Source organism: Polyodon spathula, chromosome 10 (assembly GCF_017654505.1).
Source record: "Polyodon spathula isolate WHYD16114869_AA chromosome 10, ASM1765450v1, whole genome shotgun sequence".
NCBI classification, from domain to species: Eukaryota; Metazoa; Chordata; class Actinopteri; order Acipenseriformes; family Polyodontidae; genus Polyodon; species Polyodon spathula.
Genome location: NC_054543.1, coordinates 42,919,512 through 42,941,956, shown reverse-complemented (window position 1 = coordinate 42,941,956; position 22,445 = coordinate 42,919,512). Strand labels below are relative to the sequence as shown.

Genomic DNA, 22,445 nt, shown 5'->3' with positions numbered 1-22,445 from the left:
GCCTGCTGTAAATGCTCCACTCAGTAACCCATCATTAAATGTATTTGAAGAAATATCTTCTGTTGTTGGATATTTGTATCTATATTTGTTCTTGGTTAACTCGTATCTTGAAGCCTTCGATTTTTGTAATAAGGTCAATATATGTCTTGTAGAAAATGAGTGATATAGGAAAACGCTTACATAGAAAAATAAATAACCAAGTAATCCATTAATGTAAATATTCAGAACTGTTATTTGTTCTTTTTCTAAACGAACTGTCATAATTTCGAAATTCCAAATATTTCTTGTTCATATTAGCTCCGATAATTTGTAAATCTTAGCACCTTTTGTAAATATCACATATTTATGTGGCTGATCCCTTTGGCTGTCTTTATACATGTGAAATGTTTTTTGTCACATAAAAAATTGCCAGTCATTAGGACTGCTATTTGTGATTGCTTCTCTTTCTTCTCTCTTTTTTTTGGATGGTGAGCCTTTAGGGATTAGCAACACTAGATCGCAGAAAGGAAACAGCTGTGATGTAAAATCTAAAGAAAAATGGTGAAATAATAGGCATAAGAAAGGAAAAAATTTCCCTTTAATGTTTTATTAACAATGTTACACTTTTCATTCTTTATGTGACATGTATTAGCAACTGTGTATACATGGTTATATGGCCGTGATAAATGACATACTTGTTATTTACATGGCCCATGTGCCTGCCAGCAGCTTAATAAAATTGTGAAATCTCATTTTTCTAATGTATTTATTTTATGCCAAGGGGATTAACAGGCACAAAAAACCCTGATTCCAAAGGGTAAAAATAATCCAATAAATAGCAAAGCCTAATAGATATTTGCTTTGCAACATGTAATTAAAATGTAATGAGTGTTTAACAATGCGTGCAAATTCCATTTAGGTCTAGTTAAAGTGTAGTCAGCTGCAGCTGTATCTAACTGGTAGCTTCTGTTTTGAAAACACTGAGGTCCTTGCCACTTTGTAATTAACAGAAATGAAAACAATATGTATAGTCTCTTTCTGCATCATTGGGAGTCTTACTGTAAACACAACCAAAACAGAACCCATTTTATCATGTGTTTACTATGCGTACTCTATGCATTTGCTATAGTTTACCAAGGTTAACCATATATTTGTACCTTTCCAGCATGCGTCTTCATGTAACACATGTAATTAACATTCATCATCTTTAGCAATATTCATGAAAAAGTTTAATGTTATTAGTTATTCTAAATGTATGTGCTAAATATTTTTAGAGAAGGAATAATCTTTCCAAGTCTGCTAACTTACTTTCATTAACCACCTGGAGCCCCAACGTTTTGGGGTTGTATAAGGAAGTTGACTAGTGCCAAGCCATGTAAATCTTAAAAACCCAAGCATAAAATGTTTCAGTTGACATTGTAGATTTCTATAGAAAGATTGATGCTATGTTTTCAAACTACCAGAGAGCTTCTATAATCAATCCATGAGAAATAAATGAGCGAGTTACTAAGTACTAAAAAAAATGCAAATCTTCAAATATGGTCAAAATGCCAAAGCTGTCTATTGCAAGCCTAGAGGTTCTAAAGGGAAGCTTTTGAGCTGTACACTCTAGATACCCTGGCCCTATTCTTTCTGAGCCATACCAGAATTGGCTGTATTTTAGTTTTCTGTCATCTTGTACAGTAAACCATACTCTTATTTTTACTCCTCCAGCAAGACCCATGTTATCCCGCTGAGCTGCAGCTGTCTGATTGACTTTGAGTTTGAGATTAGCAGTATTCAACCTCACAAAGCCTTTACCATTGAACCATTTCAGGTAAGGTATATCTTTATCCACATTTGCTGAATTTTTGTGTTTCGGGTAACAGATATACAATGGTTAAGATAAAAACTGTGCTGCTTATGCTAGGAACATTCTGACAGCCCAGTCTAATGCGTAGAGCTGTAGACAATACAACATGAAGGATGTCATCTGTCAAGAAGTGTTTTGATTCCTTACACTTACAAACCCAAAATTTAAAAAATTACAAAACCCATTCTGTGTGTGAGCATGACTTTAACTAGCTGAAATATAATTCAAAATGAAGTAAAAATAGCTCAGGAGCCAATATGTTCATATTTGCCAGCAATTTCTTTTGTTTCTTTATTTTTGTTGTTGTTTTATCAAAAAGCATGTCACCTGAAAATGAGCCATTGTAGGGTGTTGGACTGGCAGTTTCACTTTTTGACCTGTCCTGCATCTTTCCAGGTATAAATGAAGAATTTGATCATCTGCTCCCTGTTGTACACCGAAGCCATAAGCACTGTGTCATTTAAGTAAACAGTATTAGGTGAAATGGATGTAACAGATGGAACATCTGAGTACAGACTGTGCATGTATCCTTCATCCTTCAGCTTAAATTATTAGTTTGTAAGCAAAGCATATTGCAAGCCTACCGTCTGTAAAGATGAATGTATATCTATCAGGTTGTCAAGCCAAGAAATCTTTTTTTTATTATTTTATTTTATTACTGTAAGTTTGTAAGCACAATTGGTGGCTTGCCAGCCTAGAATAATAAACTGTTTTTTTTTTGTTGTTGTTTTTGTTTTTAATAATCTGCCTTAGTGAAGGATTGGGGAATTGAGTGTATAATATATTGTATTGCCTGATGGAATGGTCTTTCAACAATTTACAATCCTCTAGATAATAAAACCAAGATAATGATGAAACAAGAGGATCTAAAAGCAGTTTAGAAAAATGATTTTATTTTTGGTACTCACTTGTGAGGTCTTCAGTCCATTGGATTGACCTGTCCAGAATCTAACCAATTACATAATGGCAGTAAAGTTAAAGAACGTTTTAGAGCATAGCTCTGGATTAGTATGGCTTGAAAGAGCCACTGCTGTAGATAAAAAATATAGTCCTACCAACCCAGTAAACAAGGGTTGATGCAAACCAGAACTTTTACACATTATGCTCTAGGTGTTTTATGGTATATTATGTAGTGGAAAAAATACAATCAAAACTAAATTTTTCATCTGAGCTAATTTAAGCAAACTGATGTACTCCATATTTTCAGTCTTACAGTAGCTGTTTAGACAGGCAGTCTGAAGCATTTCATTGTATGACAATGACCAGTGCTGCTTGTCAAAATCAGATCTCTTTTAAAGTCCAGATCCCCAAAGAGTGATTTAAAACTTAGCTTGGCACATCAATTATAATGGCCGTGTAATTTGTAGCCTAGTTTGCTGCCTGTACTCCCAAAATGTTAGACACGGGAGAAACGTTAACTGCAAACCTGAAATGACAAAACCACATTTTTTGTGTTTCTCTTTATACACGCATTAGTAGCATGTAGAAATGTCATTGTACAGTATGAGGAATTCGACAGTCATGAAGCCGGTATTTGTTTGACCCCGTTGCCATAGTAACCAAATGCATGGCATTGAGCCGGACCATGTACAGCTACTGTAGCACTGTTTCTACTTGATAAAAGTATGAAATCAATAAGGAAAATAAAATGCATATTTTTCACAGTAGGCAGTCAAATACATGATTTCCATGAAATTAGTAATATCATGAATGTTCAGGGGCATTTCTTACAACGGAGAGTACAGACTCCTAACCTTTCTGAATAACCCAGAAACAGGGAGATACTGAGAAGGAGAGTATTTAGGGTCCGCGTTATCCTTTTTGATCTCCCTGAAGATGGAATTATAGCTTGCTACTGGCTATTTCATTGTGTACAATTGTTTGTATTGGTTGTATAATAAATTTGGTTAATTATAGCCTTTTCTTTATGTATAGTTGGTTTTATCCATCGTATAATAGTAATATAAAGTCAAGACATTTAGTCAACCCGGGTCATTGCAGCTCCAAATGATCTACCTATTGTTCAATTGAGGTAGCCCATTTGGTCTGTGTCGGTCCATCTTGATACATGTCCCCCAATATATATATATATATTTTTTTCCTAAAAGATTAGTTCCTAGTCACTATATTTAGGAGCTGTTTTGATCATTCTGTTAAAAGGTAAATCAATCACTGTTTTATGTTTCTTAGGAATCATACCAGCAAATGGTACATTTACCCCATTTGCGTATGGAACAGCACAGACAACAATGCAGCTCGTAATCTCACAATTCAATTCAAAGCCTTATGTCTGCACCTTCACTGGGACATCATCTCCGTGCCTTGCACTAAGGTAACCCTAGTCTACTTCTTTCTAATCCTTTATCTGTTCAGCAAGACCAACAACAGGTTTTTCTCGGAGTACAATTTATATTGATTTTTTAGTATTAAATGTGTAGTTCAGTTGTTAAAAGCATGTGTTGTTGAACTGTTAATGTGTTATACATGTTTTCTGACCCTACCCATATTTGCTGTATTTTTCTATAAGGCCAGCTCCCGATATGAAAGAGCATTACAAACACAAACCACGATTTCAAAGTCAGCCTGTTTCAAAAGGAATTTGAATTAAAACATTACATTGCTTCAGGTCATATGTGTCAATAAGTTGTGTTTTTCTAGACAAGATAATTCTTGCTTAATATTAATGACTGCTGTTCATCTAATTATTGGAAGGCTGTTACAATGTACAGAATGAAAATAACTTAGTAATAACTGTCTGGTGTATCCATGCATAAGTCTGGCTGCCAGCTGCCTTGATTCAGTCATCAATATAATGCCCTTAAGTGATCCAGGGTTATAGCACATGCCTCAGATTTTAGTTAAAGCTTTACAGTTTTATTTATGTCCCCTTTTTTCTTTTAGTGCATTGTATTTGCTGTATATTTTGGTTGATTAAATTATACTGTCATAGTAGAAATATTTTAGGTCAAAATGCACTTTAAAATCAAAAGTAGTGATGTCATTATGCTGTGCTTTAATTGGAATTGTAGTATAGATATTTAATTTAATTAAACGTTGATTATCAGGATGAAGGACGCTAACAAGAATAATGTTGGTTAGTTTTAGATAACTAGATCTTCTCCATCATGTCAAGTTATTTGATTAATGTTTTTCTTAGACCTTTCATTAATTTCAAGATTAGAGATATCGATGGTCAAAATAAACACTTTTATTTTTGTTTGTTTTGTTTTGTTTTTATCAGATTGTTAAATGTGTGATAATATGATTTATACTTTTTAATAATCCTCCAGGATACTATCAGTAACATAATTCCTGCCAGGGTTTTATATAGACTTATTTCCGTTGGATCTTTAAGAAAAAAAAAGGTAGCTTTGTTACAGTTCTGGTGGAAGTACAAGAGATTATCATAGGTATTACGCGTTTTGGAGGGATTATAGGAAAGTTAGAGAAACGACGGACTCCCACAAGAAGATTCACAGTAACCTACCTTTTCTCACATCTCTGCAGGGTAAGATTCATTTTCTTCTGGGGGGCTGAAAGTTGTACTTGAGGCAGTGAATGATAGATGCTATGTAAGATGAAACTTAAGCTAAACATTTAATGTATAACAAAACATGTAGAACTGCCTGCTAATGGAGCATTCTGATTGAAGTCAGTGATTGAAAGTCTTAAGGTTTATCAGTGAAGGTTGTCATACACTGTACTACTTTCATCAGATATTGTCTTTTTCACAAGAGACAGCCATGTTTCTGAACATGTGCTACATAAAGTTATCAAAAACTTTCACACATGCATACTACAGATGTAAGTTGCAGTATGAAAGTAGAAGTGTTTTGTATTCCATACTGCACAAAAATGTAATGTCCACCTTGCGTGCTTACACAGTTATATTAGAAAGTTGCTTGAACAGAAGCAGAATCTTCACTGCTGAAGCCTCGTGAACATAAGGTGTGAGTTTTGGACATGCTTCCACACAAAAAAAAAAAAAAACCCTTTATGTTTGGTCGATTTGCTTGGCTTTTTATTGTGAGAAAGCGATTTACCCACCCTTTTCAGTTTGTACCATGTTTTGGCCACACACTTCCTATAACATGAGGGTTGTGCGTGATATCTACATGCTATGCCACATTATCACAACAATGGAGTGAAAATTTTGAGTTTCTAAACTGCAAGGAAACCCCGAAAATATTAATTGTGTTATTTAAGAAAATACTGTAAGCTTTTCATTAAAATTGAACTTTAACATTGCATCTGCCTTTGAATTTGAATATCTGTTCTTTTCTGTTCCCATGAGAAAGTTGCTGTAATCAATCAATTACCACAACTCTGTTTTCACTCATGTTTACAGCTTTGAGAGGTTAATAAATAACAGGCTGGATTGAAATTAATTTTAATATGATTAGGTGCCGATATCTGGCCCGTACTTAAAACGCAGTTCAAAGGTTACAAAAACTTTTGTTCTCTGCTGACTTTTACAGTGTCAGAGAGAGTCAACACCAGAGGCTAATCACATGGCATGTATCATGTTTTCAATAATTGCAGAAGAGATATATCGCTATAATTGTTAGCAGTAGAAATATAGATTATAAAAAGTAACAGTTTCCATCACTATCACTGTTACTTAAAAACTACTTTTTTTCAGTCTCACAAGGTATAAGACAAATTAAAAACCAACAATAAAACAAAATAATGTTTTGCTCTGTTTGGTCTTATTGTTTGGTATACAGCTATTATCGTTCTCGCAATAAAGTTCCATTGCAGGTTGTTGCTCAGTGGAAATTTAACTAACATTTATTTTAACCTCTGAACATATCAAAGATGCAGACCTTTTTAAAATATCCCTTGTGTTTTTTTTTTTTTTTTTTTTTTTTTTTTTCAGAACCAAGAACAAAGATGAGGAAACAAAAGACGCTTTATTAAAGCAGCAGCTTGATCCCTGGAAAATATCACTGGTACACTTATCCAGGGCAAAAAGAAAATTAAAACCTGTGCCATCTATTGGAAAAACAATGGTAATGGAACAGCAGCAATTTTAAAATAATGAAATCCAGTATCTCTTTTCAAGGGGTGATGACACTAACATTGTCCTTTGACTAATTGTAGGAGATTGTGTACCAGAACCTGAAACTTCCAGTGGATTTATCAAATCATAACTCCGTGGCTAAAGTTTTAATTGAACAGCCAGGAAATCTACGAACTAAAGACATGGAAGAAGGTAATGTGAATTAAGAGCAGGAGTATCAGTATTTAATTAAATATTGTCTACCTGTTTTGAAGTATATGATTAACATTAACTAAGCAAGCTATAGCATTATATTTTATTACACACTGAAAGTTCAATAAAGCTTTTTATTGTCTTACTAATAATGTGTACATGTTTAGTAACATAGTTACTAACGTTAAAAGTAATGTCTAAAAATATTTGTAATGATCCAGTAGCTTAGTTAAATATGTGTCACAGATGTCTTCTGTGTCCATATTTTATTCATCCTATTATTCTTGCATTAAGCACTGTCCCATGCCAGTGATGGGCACAAAACAAGACAAATGAAAGAACCCTCATTTGAGCAAAGGGTTCGTTTTGATGTCCTGGAAAAAAGAGCCAATCAGCTGAGATGGTGAGAATGACGTGACCGAATGCTATCCTGGATCATTTATTAAAAAAAAAAAAAAATCATAAAAAGTATATTATTGTAAATTAAACTTATATGCTAACCATTTACTGTACATTCAGTGAGAAAAGAAAAACACATGTCGACATATGGAGCTGGTGATTTTATATATTTTCATAGTTTAGCTAATTTATTGTATAAACAATTTAAACATTTAACTTGGAACGATGTGTTAAAAGTTATTTTCTCTTTTTTTTTTAACACTGTCATACGTTATCAGTTCCCAAGCTGTTGTTTATATTGACACAAGTACCATTTTGTGGGATCCATGATTTGCTTACTACAAAAAAAAACAAATAACTCTGCTTTGACATTACACAAGCTTCTCTTGTTATAGTTTTCCTCTGGAATCTTGACTCTTTCCCAGTCATGATAGATCACTTAAAATTTACTACGCGCCATCCTGAATTAAAAAAATAAAATGGGGCTGCTTAAAACATACACAGTGTTTTAACTGAACACATGAATGTAAATGTTTCCTTTGCTTAAGAACATATTTGCTTTCTAACCATATCCAGGCAGCATTTTTGTTTGATAGCAGTAACTGGAATATTTGTCAATCATTTCTCTCTGTCTTATACATATTCTCTTTATGCATTTGTAAATACATATTTTCTGTTTCTCATTTTTTATACTTGATGTATATAATGTTAAAATAATAAGCTGCATAGATATGTTTTCTTTTTTTTAGATAAAAAGAGGGGACCCATTTATAGAAAAAGAATTGGAAAGAACCCAGTCTTGGGTATCATTCAGACGAGTTCTGCGAACTGCGGGGCAGGTAAATACACTTTTATGTAAATGAGCAGCCAATTTAACACACTTGGTTAACAAGTATAGAGTAAACAACTTTGCCTAGTATTGAAAATAAATTATATTTTCAATATACCTGATTCTACCAATGTAGATATCACACATGCATTATAACTGGTGTAGCCTAGAATCTTTTTTTTAGACTTTTTTTGCTCTCCATTTGGCACAGAAGCCCATTGTAATACTTTTTGTTCAAATATTAACGCAAATGTTAAGTGTTCATTCAAAATAACAAAGGTCTTTCCTCTGTCAAACGACCCTACTGTACTGCCACTAGTTTCCCTTTAGCTGTTAATGGGGCATAAATATTTAACAGAATCAGTCATTTGAATTATACAGCCTTTTGTAATCTTTCTTCCTTGGCCAACCAAGTAGGGTTCTACTGCCCACCTCTGGATCCTGACACAATTTGGGAACCACATGCCTAAGTTATATAGATTGTTAGCTTTGTAAACTGTACATATGTTATTTAAATGCATACCATATATAGACATACATAAATAATTTAGATGTTTTTATTTTACCTTTAAAAAAATGTGTTTCAGTTTCCTACCTCCATACCAAAATTCAATGTGTATTCAAACAACCCCTGGGAAGTGAGACACAGAGCCCTAAGCCATTTCCAACAAGCCGCTCGAAAGGTATGTTACCATTATAGTTCTAAAAGCGCTGGAGTCCAAAACAGAATTTTATTTAATTGTTTATTTTCCAAAATGATTTAAGTGTGCCTTTCATTTTTCCTTTCAAGACAATAAAATGACTTGAGGTTGGGGACCTGTAGATATTGGGGTGTAATTGTTGATATCTGGTGGTACTTTCGTATTTATAGCTTAACTTTCTCGTTGAGAACCTCCATATTCTTATATATAATAATATTTATATAAAGATTGAACAATTTATATATATATATATTATATAGGCTTTTACTCTGTATTATAACTAGTACTCTAGTCTGGTGCTATTTTATTTACCCACAAATTAAACAAAGACTGGAACCTCCTCAAGTTCACCTTAAGTAATTATTATCAGTTCAGAGTCTATGTTTATGGAATCTGTACATACCTCTAGTAGACACATTCTCTGAACAAAGTGTATTCATATCTACCTCTACTTGGATAGCTTAAGAGAGTAAACCCAGAAATAAAATAGATCTTAAAGTCCAGCTCTACCTAACTTTTGCCCTATGAAGAAAGTGGATATTTAACTCTCTTCAACCTTTGTAATCTCAGGTGCCAATGTACTGATATATGTGCACTGCAACATGAAGTGCAATTATGAATGTTTAGTGCAGATGATTTTATTATAGTGTAAATTAAAAGAAATAGTATCTTTATAGCATGCACCGCTATGTGTTCTTTGTGTGTGTGTTTGTGCTGTTTCTCTTTCAGGAAAACACTATAGCAACCAAGTTCACATTCAGCTTTGAAAACGCATATGTATGTTATTCAATACCAGGCAACCCATTACCCTGTATGTATGAATATGTGCACATAACCTTTTATGATCACTAAAGCACAGAAAAAGTAGAAGCTATCTTTGCTGTCTTTTTTTCACATTAAACCATCTTGTATAATGTACTATGGGCACAATGGCAGCACTGTGAATATGCATAATAAGATGGCATTTTGCTAAACATGGTCTTACAAATTATATGCACGTGTTTATTATTAGAGAGGCATAACGAATAAGTCTATAAAACAGTCAAAATCAAATTATCACATAAGCAAGTCACTGTATAAAGCACATGCAAGCTATGGCCGTGGTTTAACAGATATGTAAAAAAGGCACACTTCCTTCACTGTTTAGAAACATCACTCTTCGCATCCCGTTGTTCAGTATTCGATAACTCTCTAATACATTTTTACAAACCATCTGAGGAATTATCACCTACTGGAGACATTTATTAGTGTTGGTATCCTTATGCCAAACAGTTGTCTTTATTTTTTCAGAGGAAGTTATATTTAGAAATACAGACTGAGAACCATAAGCATGTCTAAGCCAAACTGTGAAAGCCATCTTGCTTCAGTTATGATGACTAATGGCAGGGTAGTTATGTACTGTAAGCAGTCAGCCTGCACACTAAAAAGACTTGGCATTGCTAAATATAGGAATAAAGACTTATGATCCATGCTATGTGACTTAATAGCAACATATTAAAGAACATCTCCTGAGTTATTATCCTGCCAGAGTCCATTTTGGATAAATCGGCAGAAAGGAGGACTCTGGTAAACATTAACATTGTTTCCAATAAAAATGTATGACTAAGGGCATCCTACATGTATCAATACTCAACATCATGTTAAAGAAAATAGGTTTTTGCGCATACAATTTAAATAAAATGATACATAAAATGATATGCTGTATAAAAAAAAATACTAATGGTAAAACCTGTATATTTTATAAAGGTTTGTTGCAGTAAGTGCCATATAAACTTTGTAAGCTTTGAGTACTCAATATTTAACTGTGTAAATAATGTTAATTAATGTACATTTCAGTCTTTTTGAATATTGTTTCAGTTCAATTTCCTAGATCTTGTTACATTGTCAGATGAACAACAGGCTGCTTTCGTTAAACGATCTAGTTCAAAGTATTAAAAGACAGACCAGTAAAACAACAGTAGCAGGTAAGCAAGGAATGTTTCAACCAAAGAATTATTCAATTAATAAGAAGTGATACAGACGCAAAACATTTTATTTTCTAATATGTTGATTCTCCATTAACATTTAGAATGTTATTTTTAAAAAAAGATATAAATAAAATACAGACGTCTAACAAAAACTGTATTTGCATTCATCAGAGGACAGCTTTTCCAGTATGGTCTTTCCAGATGTTGGTGTCGAAGATAAGCCATTCCTTATGAAACTGTCATTGGAAAACATGCTTCCTTTCACCTTTCCCATCTACACACCTCCTAACCAGACTGATGAACTTGTAAGTAATCTTGCAAATTCCAGTTGTCCTTAGTTGTATGCCATAGCGTTAACCACCTGCAAAAAAATAACTGCGTTTGCCTTTGCTTTGAGTATGTACTGTATATCAAATCTTCTTTAAGGGTACCAAGGACCATTTGTTTTTATCTTGTACAATATCTTTAAGTTCCAGGATATCTGTTGAGCCAGTGTGGACTTTGGGATGAACATGTCCCACATCTGTTGGCCAATATAGTTTGGCAAGACATGGAAAAGTTTTTCTAGAAGGACACTGTTAAACTAACAAAATATATTTTGTAATGGTTGGTTTAGGGGCTAACTTGTATTTACAAATGTCTAAAATGTTTCTTAATAAGAGCATTCTTCTAATCATAGGCTCCTCACGCATTGGGACCTGTACCTGTCAAACCAACTGAAGTAAAATTTAAACCAGTAGTCCCATTCTACAATTTAAAGGTTTGTGATTGTCTTTCCATCATTTTTAAATCCTTGACCTAAAAAGCTCTTATGTTTCTGTTATTATTATTATTATTATTATTATTATTATTATTATTATTTGGTTTTAATAATAATAATACAATATTAATCAATTGCATTGTGGTTCCATTTTAATGATTTAAACAGCTGTTGAAAATCTATAAACAAGTTAACTTTTACTGGTCTTCTCAGCTAACTAAATCTGAATGAGATGTGTGTGTTCTCTTGTACATTTTCACATTTTATTAAACACTAGGTTCCCCAGCACTTCAAACTGATGGGATATCAAACAAAGTCAGCCCTTGATGCATCAACCAGTTGTGTTCCCCAAACACTGTCTCGGCTTCTTAGGTCAGGTGCTGAGGTAAACCAAGCTAGCCGTTTCTCTTAAAATCAAAAAGCTGTATGTCCCTGGAGATCTGAAAACATTTGTTTAGTGTGATTTTTAATGAGAATACGCACCAACCTGTATTAATATATATGCTGCTATTTAAATGTGTTAAGTTCTTTATGAAATTGTTGGCTTTTCATTTGAAAGATTACGTTGTTCGTAACACTTGTACCTTTTCTTATCCTACAGCCCCTGCTGTTGTTGCTTAATTATATTATGTAGCAAAAACTCAATGCAGTAAGAGTATACAATGCAGTAAAAAAAAAAAGAAAAAAAGAAAAAAAGACCATACAGACAACACTTACATCTTCACATTAGAAGCCAAAGGAAAGTTTACAAACAACTGACAGGAACAATCAGACAAGGGGCAAATATGACAGACAAGAGGCACTTGCAGATAATTCAGATTGTTTTTTTTTTTCAGTGCTCCTCTGAAGCTATTTTATGGCGTTGTTGACATTCATAAGTATCCCAGAGCTTGGCCTATTCTTCCACACAGACAGTATTTTACCAGTCACAAAACTAAACATCCCACGTTGTGTTTTTGAAAACCAAATGTTTAGATTATGCTATAATTACCCTTCTATCTCAATTACATCATAGTATGTGAACCCTGAAAGAGCTGTTGAGCTTAAACAAGTCCTACCCAAACAAATGTAGTAGGCAAGTAAAAGATAACCTACACAATTAACACAAATATTTGGATATACTACTATCTGTATACTTTGGCTAAAAACATTTTTAAGCAGTTGAGTAAAGGTTATTTCATACACAGTAGTGATTTTTCATCCAATCTATGTGCTGATTTACTGTATACGCCATCATTGTGTTTATTACCTACAACTTCAAAAAAGTAAACGGCTTGTTGACCAAAATGTATGGTGCGTATTGTGTTTTTATAAGGGCACGCACCCTCTGTAAATCTTACAGACAAATATTTACATGTTTGCTTTCTTTTTTTCTAGGATGAGCTGATCCCAGCAGCGACCTTGCCTTCTTCTGCAACCCAGTTAGCTGACCTAGAGGAAGAGCAGATCCTGGAATGGGAGAAAAACGCTTCTGCTGCTCTATCATTAACCCCACCTGAAGCTCTACTGAGATCCCCTGAGTGCCATCTTCTAAAGATTTTCATAAGTGAAAAATAAATTGGGTTTTTTTTTTCTTCATTTAATCTTTAATGCTATAACAACAGACACTAACTAAAGCCATTGCTGGGTACGTTTGGGGGAGGTTGTTTTGGGATTTCTTGATATACTATTGGTCACCTTTGTTTGTGGGAATGTTGATGACGGGCTAAAAAAGGCACAAAAAAAAGGGTCTGGTTTACCATCATTTGTTGTACATAACACTTATAAAAGAATACCTCTTGTAAACTACATTTGTAAAATGACAATTTCCCAACTTGTTGTATATAACATACAAAAATCTTTCTTAAAACAGTGTTCATTATTCTCTAAATGTATAGTAATTGTGGATTTATGTAACTTGGGTATTTTGTTTTGAAACTAAATACAAGCTTGTAAAAGTCTTACACTATATTGGAGACAACATTGTACGCAATAATATACAAAGCAATTCTGACTCTCAATGATGAACTATTCTTTTTAGGTTGAAGCTTATTTAATAATGATGACAACCTGTTCTTTTTTTTTATTATTTTTTATTTTTGCAGAACCCTGCTCCTGGTCTTTATGCATTTAAGCAGCCCCTCTCCTACTTAGAAACTGACCTTGAATTTCACCTGTGCCCAGTCCCAAGATACACTGTCATCAAGGATGCTGCAGCAAGGGCTAATGTTCCCAGCACACAGAAGAAATTTCTTGATCAAGAGGTAAATATTTAAACCACTTTTATTTGAGTCAAACGTGAGCTGGTATGATCTAATTTATGCATTATTATCCGCTGCCAGCTAGGTGATTGACCACGGGCAATAGTTAATCATCCTGAAACCAATCAAAACGTTATACAAATCTAAATAATTACACCGTTTGTGTTATTCAGGATCTTTCTGCACCAAGGCTATGAAAAAGATATAACAGATATAATTACATCTCTTTAGTGTATTTCTGTCTTAGATCTGCTACCATTTAAATCAGTTGAATAGACACCATTGTGTATGAAAGCCCTGTAGCCATTCTACTTGCAACCTGATTGGTTGAGACAATGAGTGATGTTTAAAAGATGAGCTAGGCTTACAACTGACTTTTTCAGACAAGGGTTCTGTGAGCATTTATAAGAATGATATCCTAAAAAAATCATGGAGTACACAAATTGCATAAAAGGAATTTTTTAAACAGTTCAGTAGGATATACAGAAAACACTGCTGTGCTTGGGTAGCTACTTAAACAGCTTATACAAATACCTTTACTTCCATTTACATATTAAATATTGTTTAATATTCCTACTGAAAGTTCAGTGCATGGAATGAAAGCTTTTATGTTTGTACAGTATTTAAATATCAAATACCAAAGAAAATGATACAAACTACATTAGTATGTATTTATTAAGAGCATATGATATACACATGACACAAATAATTTGTTTTTTTATCTTTTATGACAGTTTCAGCACATGCACACATACAGTACATACAAACAAAACACCCAGACGAAAAGTATTTATATTGCTTCATACAAGAACAGACATAGAAGCACTGATACAGCTTACACCTTAAAGTGTAACCTAATGATTTAAAACAGTGGTTATACGATAGAGCATTGAATTCACTCAATTCTGAATCACACATCCCTTGATTCACTCTTCCTGTAAAGTGGTTATCAGTCCTATCTTCCTGATGAGCTGAGAAGAACAAGCTCATTGTACTAACAGTATTTAAATCTACATTGAAGGGCCTTCAGTCCATTAATTCATATTTATATGAAATGTTCTGAATGACTCTTTTTTTGTGATTTAGCTATACAGGAGCAGAGTGCATGACATCACTTCACTAAGTTAACAACAGACTAGTTTTGACATTTGACGTATACACTGTAAGTACAGCACTGGTACAGTACTCAAGGAATCTGACTAAATGACTCCTGTTAAACCAGGAGGTGATTTGCGGTGTAATGGCGTGGAAGAAGTTTCCGTTGGCATCTCTTGCTGCTTTGTCTCTAACTGCAACCTTGAGCAGCTCATGGACACCTCAAGAGTAAGCATGCTGGAATTCAGTCTTCACTGACTTGCCCCTTGATGATTGATCTTGTTTAATTATGGAAGCTTTCATTGAGCCAGTTACTCAGTACAAATGCATGTACTTTGATTACGCTTCTAGTAGTTAGCCACACATCAGCCTTTGTTGTGCTCCACTGTAGTTTGATAAATGTGACGTTCCGCACATAATATACTGTTAGCATTTCTTTCTGCTGTGTTAACTGAATGGAGGTAAGTGCTGAAGACAGATAATCAATTCAAATGGAACCTTGGCTAATTATACTTGTTCTTTTTCAAAGCTAACACTTTTCAAGTTCAGGCTTGTGATTATACAATTAAGAAGTCACTGTCAAAACAAGGGTCATTTTTTTACATACACATACAAATAAAAATCTAGAAGGTATAGCAGGACAAGATACACAGATTCCAATGCAACCTATACATTACTCAACCCCAAAGCTGTATTTTGTCTAAAACTCTTTTAACTGTTTTATTACCGCCTTTTAGTTGATGTCCATCATTTCACTATGTTATGACTATGAAGTAAACACATAGGATTCTCTCCAGTTGATAATGATTTATTGGGACAAGGTGTTGATTTTAATTTTTGATTTTTTTTTTATATATACTTTAGATCAGACCCTTTTGGCACAGATTTACTTCCTACTGCAGTCCCTCCAGCACTGGATGGCTTAGCAGAAGACATCGAAGAAGATGTATTGGAGGCTGTGGCAAAGTGGTTGGTAAGGGGAACAGATGTCGCGGTGATGCGGTGCAGGAGTGATGAACAGACAACAGTGATTCAGTGAATAAGTGCTTTATTGCTCTTTTCCAGGCCTGGCGACCGTCAAAAATAATAAATCCCCGGCAATACACAACAATGTGTAAAGCACGGGGATAATGAAAACAAGGGCACAGTCCTGAACAAAAACAACGGTACGGTCACCAGTCCTGGGTGATCGAAAACGTGCAGGTGCTCAGTGCAGTGGTGCTCCGGATAGTGCTCTCCTTTCGACAGCTCTGGAGATGTGCGTTAACTGTCTAGTGCTGAATACAAAAACAGACAGTTACACGAACACAATCCACTCTGAGAGCTCCTCTCTCAGTCCTTCTCTCTCTCCACTCGTTTAACCCAAACGAAGGAGAAGATCAGCGTTACCCTGGCCCCTATATGTAATCCCGCATGATATCGTGATAAACGGTTGCAGCTGCCTTATTACTTGCAGCTGCCTCTCGTTTACCTTTCAAATCAATACGGTCTTACAACAGAGTCGCGCTTCACTCCAGGCTGACCCACTTCCCTGACCCGGAAACGAACTGTCAGGCCAGCCCTTCCAGATACTTCTCCTCTCGTTCTTTAGCGCCCTCACAGGTTGGGAGGAAGATTCATCACCAGAACTCATTTTTCCGTCACAGAGGCCATGTAAGCAAATTACCTAAATAAAAAATATGGATGTGTATTGTTTTACAGCTTCGATAAATTCCAGATCTTTTTTGTTTGTTTTTTCTAAAATGAATTCGAAAAGTTTGATTGAATGCTGTCCATAACTACAAAACACTCAATGAATGCTACATTTAGAAATGAAGACACTCTATAGTCTAAAATGTTTATTATTGAATTAATTTAGTTTATTTTAGTATTTCTAAATGTTGATTGAATATTGCCACAGGACAGGGGAATAATGCAGGTGCTGATTTATTTTTTTAACACACCCCCAAGTGAACAGTTTTCTTGTCATTTTATAAACAACTAAAGCTAACATGTGATATTGTTAGCCACTGTGGACTTACTTGGTTCAATTGGTTGTTCTCTTGTTCTTCGTGTGTGGCAGGCATGACAGTGAAGGGATTTCTCTCACACCTGAGATGCTGAAGGCTGAGTTTCCAATGATTGAAAGCCTACCAACAACAGAACAGCTTAAAGATAGATCAGCAAAAGACGAGAGGTAATTTGTTTAGAAAGCTTCAGTGGGACCCCAGGAAGGGGTTTCAGTTTTGTTTTCCACAGATTCAGACTTGGTGATCTATGCTCAAACAGTAACAACATAATGAGATAGAAATGTTGAATCCGGCTTTGTAACACTGTAAACTTATCGTGGATAATACAAAAAAAAAACATGTTCTTTCTTATTTTTATTGGAATCTAGTTAATAACAATTGAATTCCCTTAAGCAAGGGCCTTAGATACAAATGATAATATTATGGTTACCAGGACTTTAAATTGAATAGTGAAGAATGAGGTGCATCAGTGGAAAAGTAAAGCACAGCTTATTGTTGTACATCTCTTTTCACCACATAATTATACTGTCCATAGACAGGTGGCTTTGTTTTCTTCTCTCCTTCCCAAAATACAGTCTTTGCCTGATTGTAATAACAAAAAATGAATGAGGAAAACCATCAGTGAGAAAGGAGTGGCCCTTGATATATTTGTTTAAAACCTGAAAGCTGAGCCAGAAGGTGGGCCAGGGATGGAAATGACACTCGTATTCCTCAGAGTTTTACTGTGAGCTTAATTAGACGGCACTCTATCTTAACCATGATGAGCCTAATTAAGTTCACGATAAAACATGGAATTGCTCAACCTGCTATACAAGTAGGGTCTTCTTTCCTCCCTGTAGGTACTACAGTATATTTACCAAAAATATGCAAAGATCGTCTGGCAATGACTTATAAAACAAAATGAAATGTTCTTGCTGTTTTTTGAGAAACCTTTTTTTTTTTTCATCAGTACATGTCTATAAAGCAAAACTCCTATACAGACAACAATATATGCCAATGAACCTATATCCAGATTAGCATAATGAATACATGTACTGCATAAGTGTATTTGTAGAAGTGACTAATCATTTACATTTGTATTGTACAGCAAGTCATGCAGCATAAGCACTGATGCTGATTTCTATTAGGGACTGTGTTGGTTATTGTGGATTGATCTTTCAATAAGTTTGCGTTTATCATTACACCCTAATCAAAATTATTTAAGTGCCTTTGTTTAGTATATAAATTCAATTTATGATACCAGTTTAGAGGATGTCAGTTATCAGTAATATTTACAGTATTTTTTAAAACAACAACGCTTAAAAACATCCACAGATTTTACCTACACTTTTGGACTTGTGTTTCAGTGCCAACAAACCAATTATGAATTCTATGAGTTTACAGAAGTGTGAAAAAGGGAAGTTTGTATTACAATACTCTATGATTGTCAGCAGTACATAATTCCCCAAAACAATCCCACATGTCTACATGATTAAAAAGTTCGCATATTTGGTTTTGAATCCTTTGTGTCTGGAACATCAGCAGTGTTCGCAGCAAACAGCAAGGTGTGCAGCTCAAAGCTGATCAACTATTGAGGAGCAAGGCACATGTTTCACAAGGTATTCTTCTCATCATGAAAATTCTAGATCGTGTTTCGATTTTGTTAGATTTGGAACACAGCAAAATGGCATGTCCAAATGTGATCCGACCCCTTAAATTCCTGTTTTCTCAATGGAATCATTAAAAAAAAAAGTGCTGTTTTCAAATGAAGGAATTGTGTAAGTTTAACACTCTCTTATTTTAAGACAAAGGATGCAAAGCAATGTTCTCCCAGGCAACGCTCTGATCAGTAAGATAACTACAATTTAAACTCACATTTTTAGTTGTTGTTCTTGTTGTATTTCATTGTATGCATTTTGTTTTACAGAGATGTAAGAGAACAGCAACTGGAGCAATATCTACAATCCCAGAACAATAAACTTGGAACAAAAGTTAAAACTCAGCTGAAGCAACTGAAGTTGGTGGCCAGGCCTGATGGAAAAGATGAAATATATGACTGGCTGATGTCTTACTGCAATACTGACTAAAGGTTGTTTAATGCTAATATCACTTTTTCTTAATGTGTCTTTTTATAGCAGATTATAAAATATTACATTCAAAATTACTGAGGAAAATGTAACTGATTGAGTGTTTATATATTAGCTGTCATATTTAAATAGGCATTTGTTTACATTACTGTTTTAATACATGTTTTTGATTAAACTTATTCAGCAGCAGTTTTTATACAATATATAGCTGTAATACATGCTGTATATTGTCTTGCATCATTGCTTACTATAAAGGGATTATTAAAAAAAAAAACTTGGCCTTTTAAAGTTTTTTTTTTTTTTTTTTTTTTTTTTTTTTTTAATTGTCCATATATTGTAGTCTGTTTTCTATAGTTTGAGCCCCATCTAGCTGTTGATCATAAGAATAATAAAACAAATTAAAAAGCTGTACTGCTTACAATAGCTCTCATGAATGCTCAGTGTGATTTATAGCAGCATGTACGTTTGTATTATTACTGTGACTGTCGATAACACCATGTATTATAAAACACTAAACTACAACTGAAAGATAAATATTCTTCTGAGCTGAACAGTTATAATTGAAACCTGCAAACCTTTTTCATTGTAGTGCCTCCATGCTCCACAGGTCTAGATTTATATGATCACAAGTCCATCTCTTTGTCTTCAAAGTTCACATGTCCATCTCTTTGTCTTCAAAGTACAAAAGTACACTGTTTATACATAATACCAGTACTGCAGACTGGGGTGTATGATTGAATGTCCACTGAATCTCCTGCTGGAGCGTGTTTCAATTGCCTGCTCCCAGATACAACACACTTGGTTAATCAATTACATAAATGGTTTTTTTTTTTTTTTTTTTTTTAATACTTGGGTTCAATTCAATATCTATTCAGTCAAACCCTCCATCATAGGGAGGCACATTCGGAACACAACCTTGTGATTGCAAAATTCTAAATATAACTGAGTGCTGGCCTTGAACAGGAAAATGATGGGTGTCATAAAACGATACATTTTATTGACCTCTTTGTTGTTCAATGAAAAAAGATATACAGTTCTACTAAATCTGTGCCAAATAATGAGTACCAATTTTAAAGTGCCTCTTTGTGAGAAATTAATATTCATGTTCTGGATAGAAATGCATGTAAATTAGTGCAAAACTTAATACTTGTCAGGTACAAGATAGAACAGCAGGTGTGGTTTAGATGGATATTCAGCATGTTGGGGAGGAATTTATTTATTAACTTTAAATTAAATTTACATTTACAGTTTCTTTCATATTCTGACAAACTGAACAAACACCATTGGTTTAGTTTTCTAGTTAAACATATGTTTATGTATGAATGTGTAGTATTTCCTTTCCACTGTTAAAGATTTCCTCTGGTCTTTTATCTAGTGGGTAAAACATGTTTCTGAATGATGCTCAGTACCTACAGGTTTATTATTAAGGGAACAGCAGGTTCATTGCTTAACTAAACCTGGTCAATGAACAACCAGTGTTATTATCAAAGAAACAATGACACTTTATAATGACTAGTGTTTCATCTACTCAGACAAACATGATATAGACAATCAGGGTCAATTGCAGTGTACCAAATGTTAGTACCATTTCTAATCCCAATTGCAGTTTATCCAAGGTGGATTAGATCACTGGGATCATCCTTTAAACGAGATCAAGTTTAGTACTGATTGCAGCTTACCAAACAAGATGCTTTAGGTAAAAATAAATAAATAAAAAATATCCACTTTAAGTGGACCAAGCTAGTCCTATAACGTTCGAGACTACGCTAATCTGACTTCCTCGTATTTGTCCCCTTTTTCTCATAATTTGATTGCAAATCTGTTTAATGTGATTTATTTATATATATATATATATATATATATGTGTGTGTGTGTGTGTGTGTGTGTGTGTGTGTGTGTGTGTGAAATTAACAATATGCTGCCATTACAAGTAATCAATATTTGTATAAGGTATCAGTATAAAGTATAAACTATTCAAATAATGATTTGAGTACTCATGTATTTGACCCTACAATGTGGGGAATAAAACCCAATGCATTTCCCAAATTCCTATCATCTCCACTATCATGTCAAAAGCTTAGTGAATTTGTACTATTGTCTAAATCGCATACAGTACTGCAGTATCTATTTGTGTTATACCTAGAAATTCCCTTATTAACTTAGGGACATCTCTGTGTAAAGTGTTGGAAATTCTCATGAAATACTGCCGCTAGGGGGAGCATAAGGACAGTTTATTTATTTAACCAAATCAGTGAGTCAGGAACCTAACACAGCAGCAAACCTGGATCATCTGAAATCTAACTATGTACTGTGGTGCCAAATCATAATACAGCTATGTACTGGCTGAAGTTTACAGTGCTTATTACAACAATATATTGTCCAACTATGACAAGGTTCTGTTTCCACAACTGCTAATCTACTGAATATGTTCCTTAAAGAGAAAATAGCTTCAACTTGGACTGCATTAGTTTTTTACTGCCTGCTTCACGTTTGATTTACACTACAGTCATTCTAAGGCTACGTATACACACAGGCTCTATGCGGTTGTGAGTTCACATATATACACATGTATACACACACAGTTCGGTTACAAAGGGCAGTGACAACCGCACTAGTTAATCCTGTTCGGAACAAGAATCGAGTGCGGTTATTATTAATACAGTTTGGTTAGTTAATGCGCACTAACAATCGTAAATAGTGCATACATATAGTACACTTTTTTTTTTACTTAATCAAAGTACAGTTGTATAATATTTTGTTATAAGAAAATACATATTTTTTTGGTTTTGCAACTTAAATAAAATAATATGGTTCAATTCGTATCCCCAAACGCAACAGCGCGACCGCAGCTCGTTTTTCCACCGATACCGAACATCTCATCCGTGTGTTTTGGCACTCCAGAAAATGTCTCAGTAAACGACAAAGACGCATATACGACTCCTTAGACTTGCGTACATTTTCAATCCAGTCATTTGGAAACCACTCAAGTCGTTCCTACTAGCATTCTGGTCCGAAGGTCGTCAAATATTTCAATCTACCATCATGGTACTGCAGATAGTCACCACTGTATTTAGCAGTGCAGAAAAGGCAAAACGGCATCTCCTCTGGTTTTGCAGAAAAGAGCACAGCTGTGCTTGACGAGCTCTCGCTCGATTACGTACAGCACTTTCTTCCAAAAGCATAAATAAAACAGCCTCCATGTTATGTCACAAAACGTTTGGTTACTTACCGTAACCCTGGTTCCCTGAAAGTGAAGACGACCACCAAAACTTTACGTATGGGCTGCCTATTGGTATTCACCGAGCTCCCGCCTACAGAGGGGTTAAAACCATC

The 22,445-nt window shown here is 34.5% G+C and overlaps 1 protein-coding gene and 1 long non-coding RNA gene across 4 annotated transcripts; both read left to right on the top strand.

The window, feature by feature from the left end:
- The first annotated feature begins 10,773 nt into the window (after positions 1-10,773).
- Positions 10,774-16,050, top strand: LOC121322326 (cilia- and flagella-associated protein 221-like). 3 transcript variants are annotated; one of them, XR_005951024.1, is made up of 7 exons: positions 10,774-11,247; positions 11,622-11,702; positions 11,980-12,087; positions 13,080-13,248; positions 13,787-13,945; positions 15,165-15,265; positions 15,902-16,050. XR_005951024.1 is itself a non-coding variant. In XM_041262139.1 (5 exons), the coding sequence occupies exons 1-5, from the start codon at positions 11,131-11,133 to the stop codon at positions 13,813-13,815; spliced, it is 504 nt and encodes a 167-aa protein (XP_041118073.1). In that variant the 5' UTR covers positions 10,774-11,130; the 3' UTR covers positions 13,816-13,981. The 3 variants fall into 3 exon arrangements, 1 of the variants encoding a protein (XP_041118073.1); XR_005951023.1 differs by having other exon boundaries at positions 15,165-16,050; XM_041262139.1 differs by lacking the exons at positions 15,165-15,265; positions 15,902-16,050 and having other exon boundaries at positions 13,787-13,981.
- A 552-nt stretch (positions 16,051-16,602) lies between these two features.
- LOC121321411 lies at positions 16,603-19,607 on the top strand. The gene is made up of 3 exons (XR_005950936.1): positions 16,603-16,690; positions 17,100-17,213; positions 18,953-19,607. It is a non-coding gene; the product is annotated as an uncharacterized LOC121321411 (long non-coding RNA).
- The last annotated feature ends 2,838 nt before the right edge of the window (positions 19,608-22,445 follow it).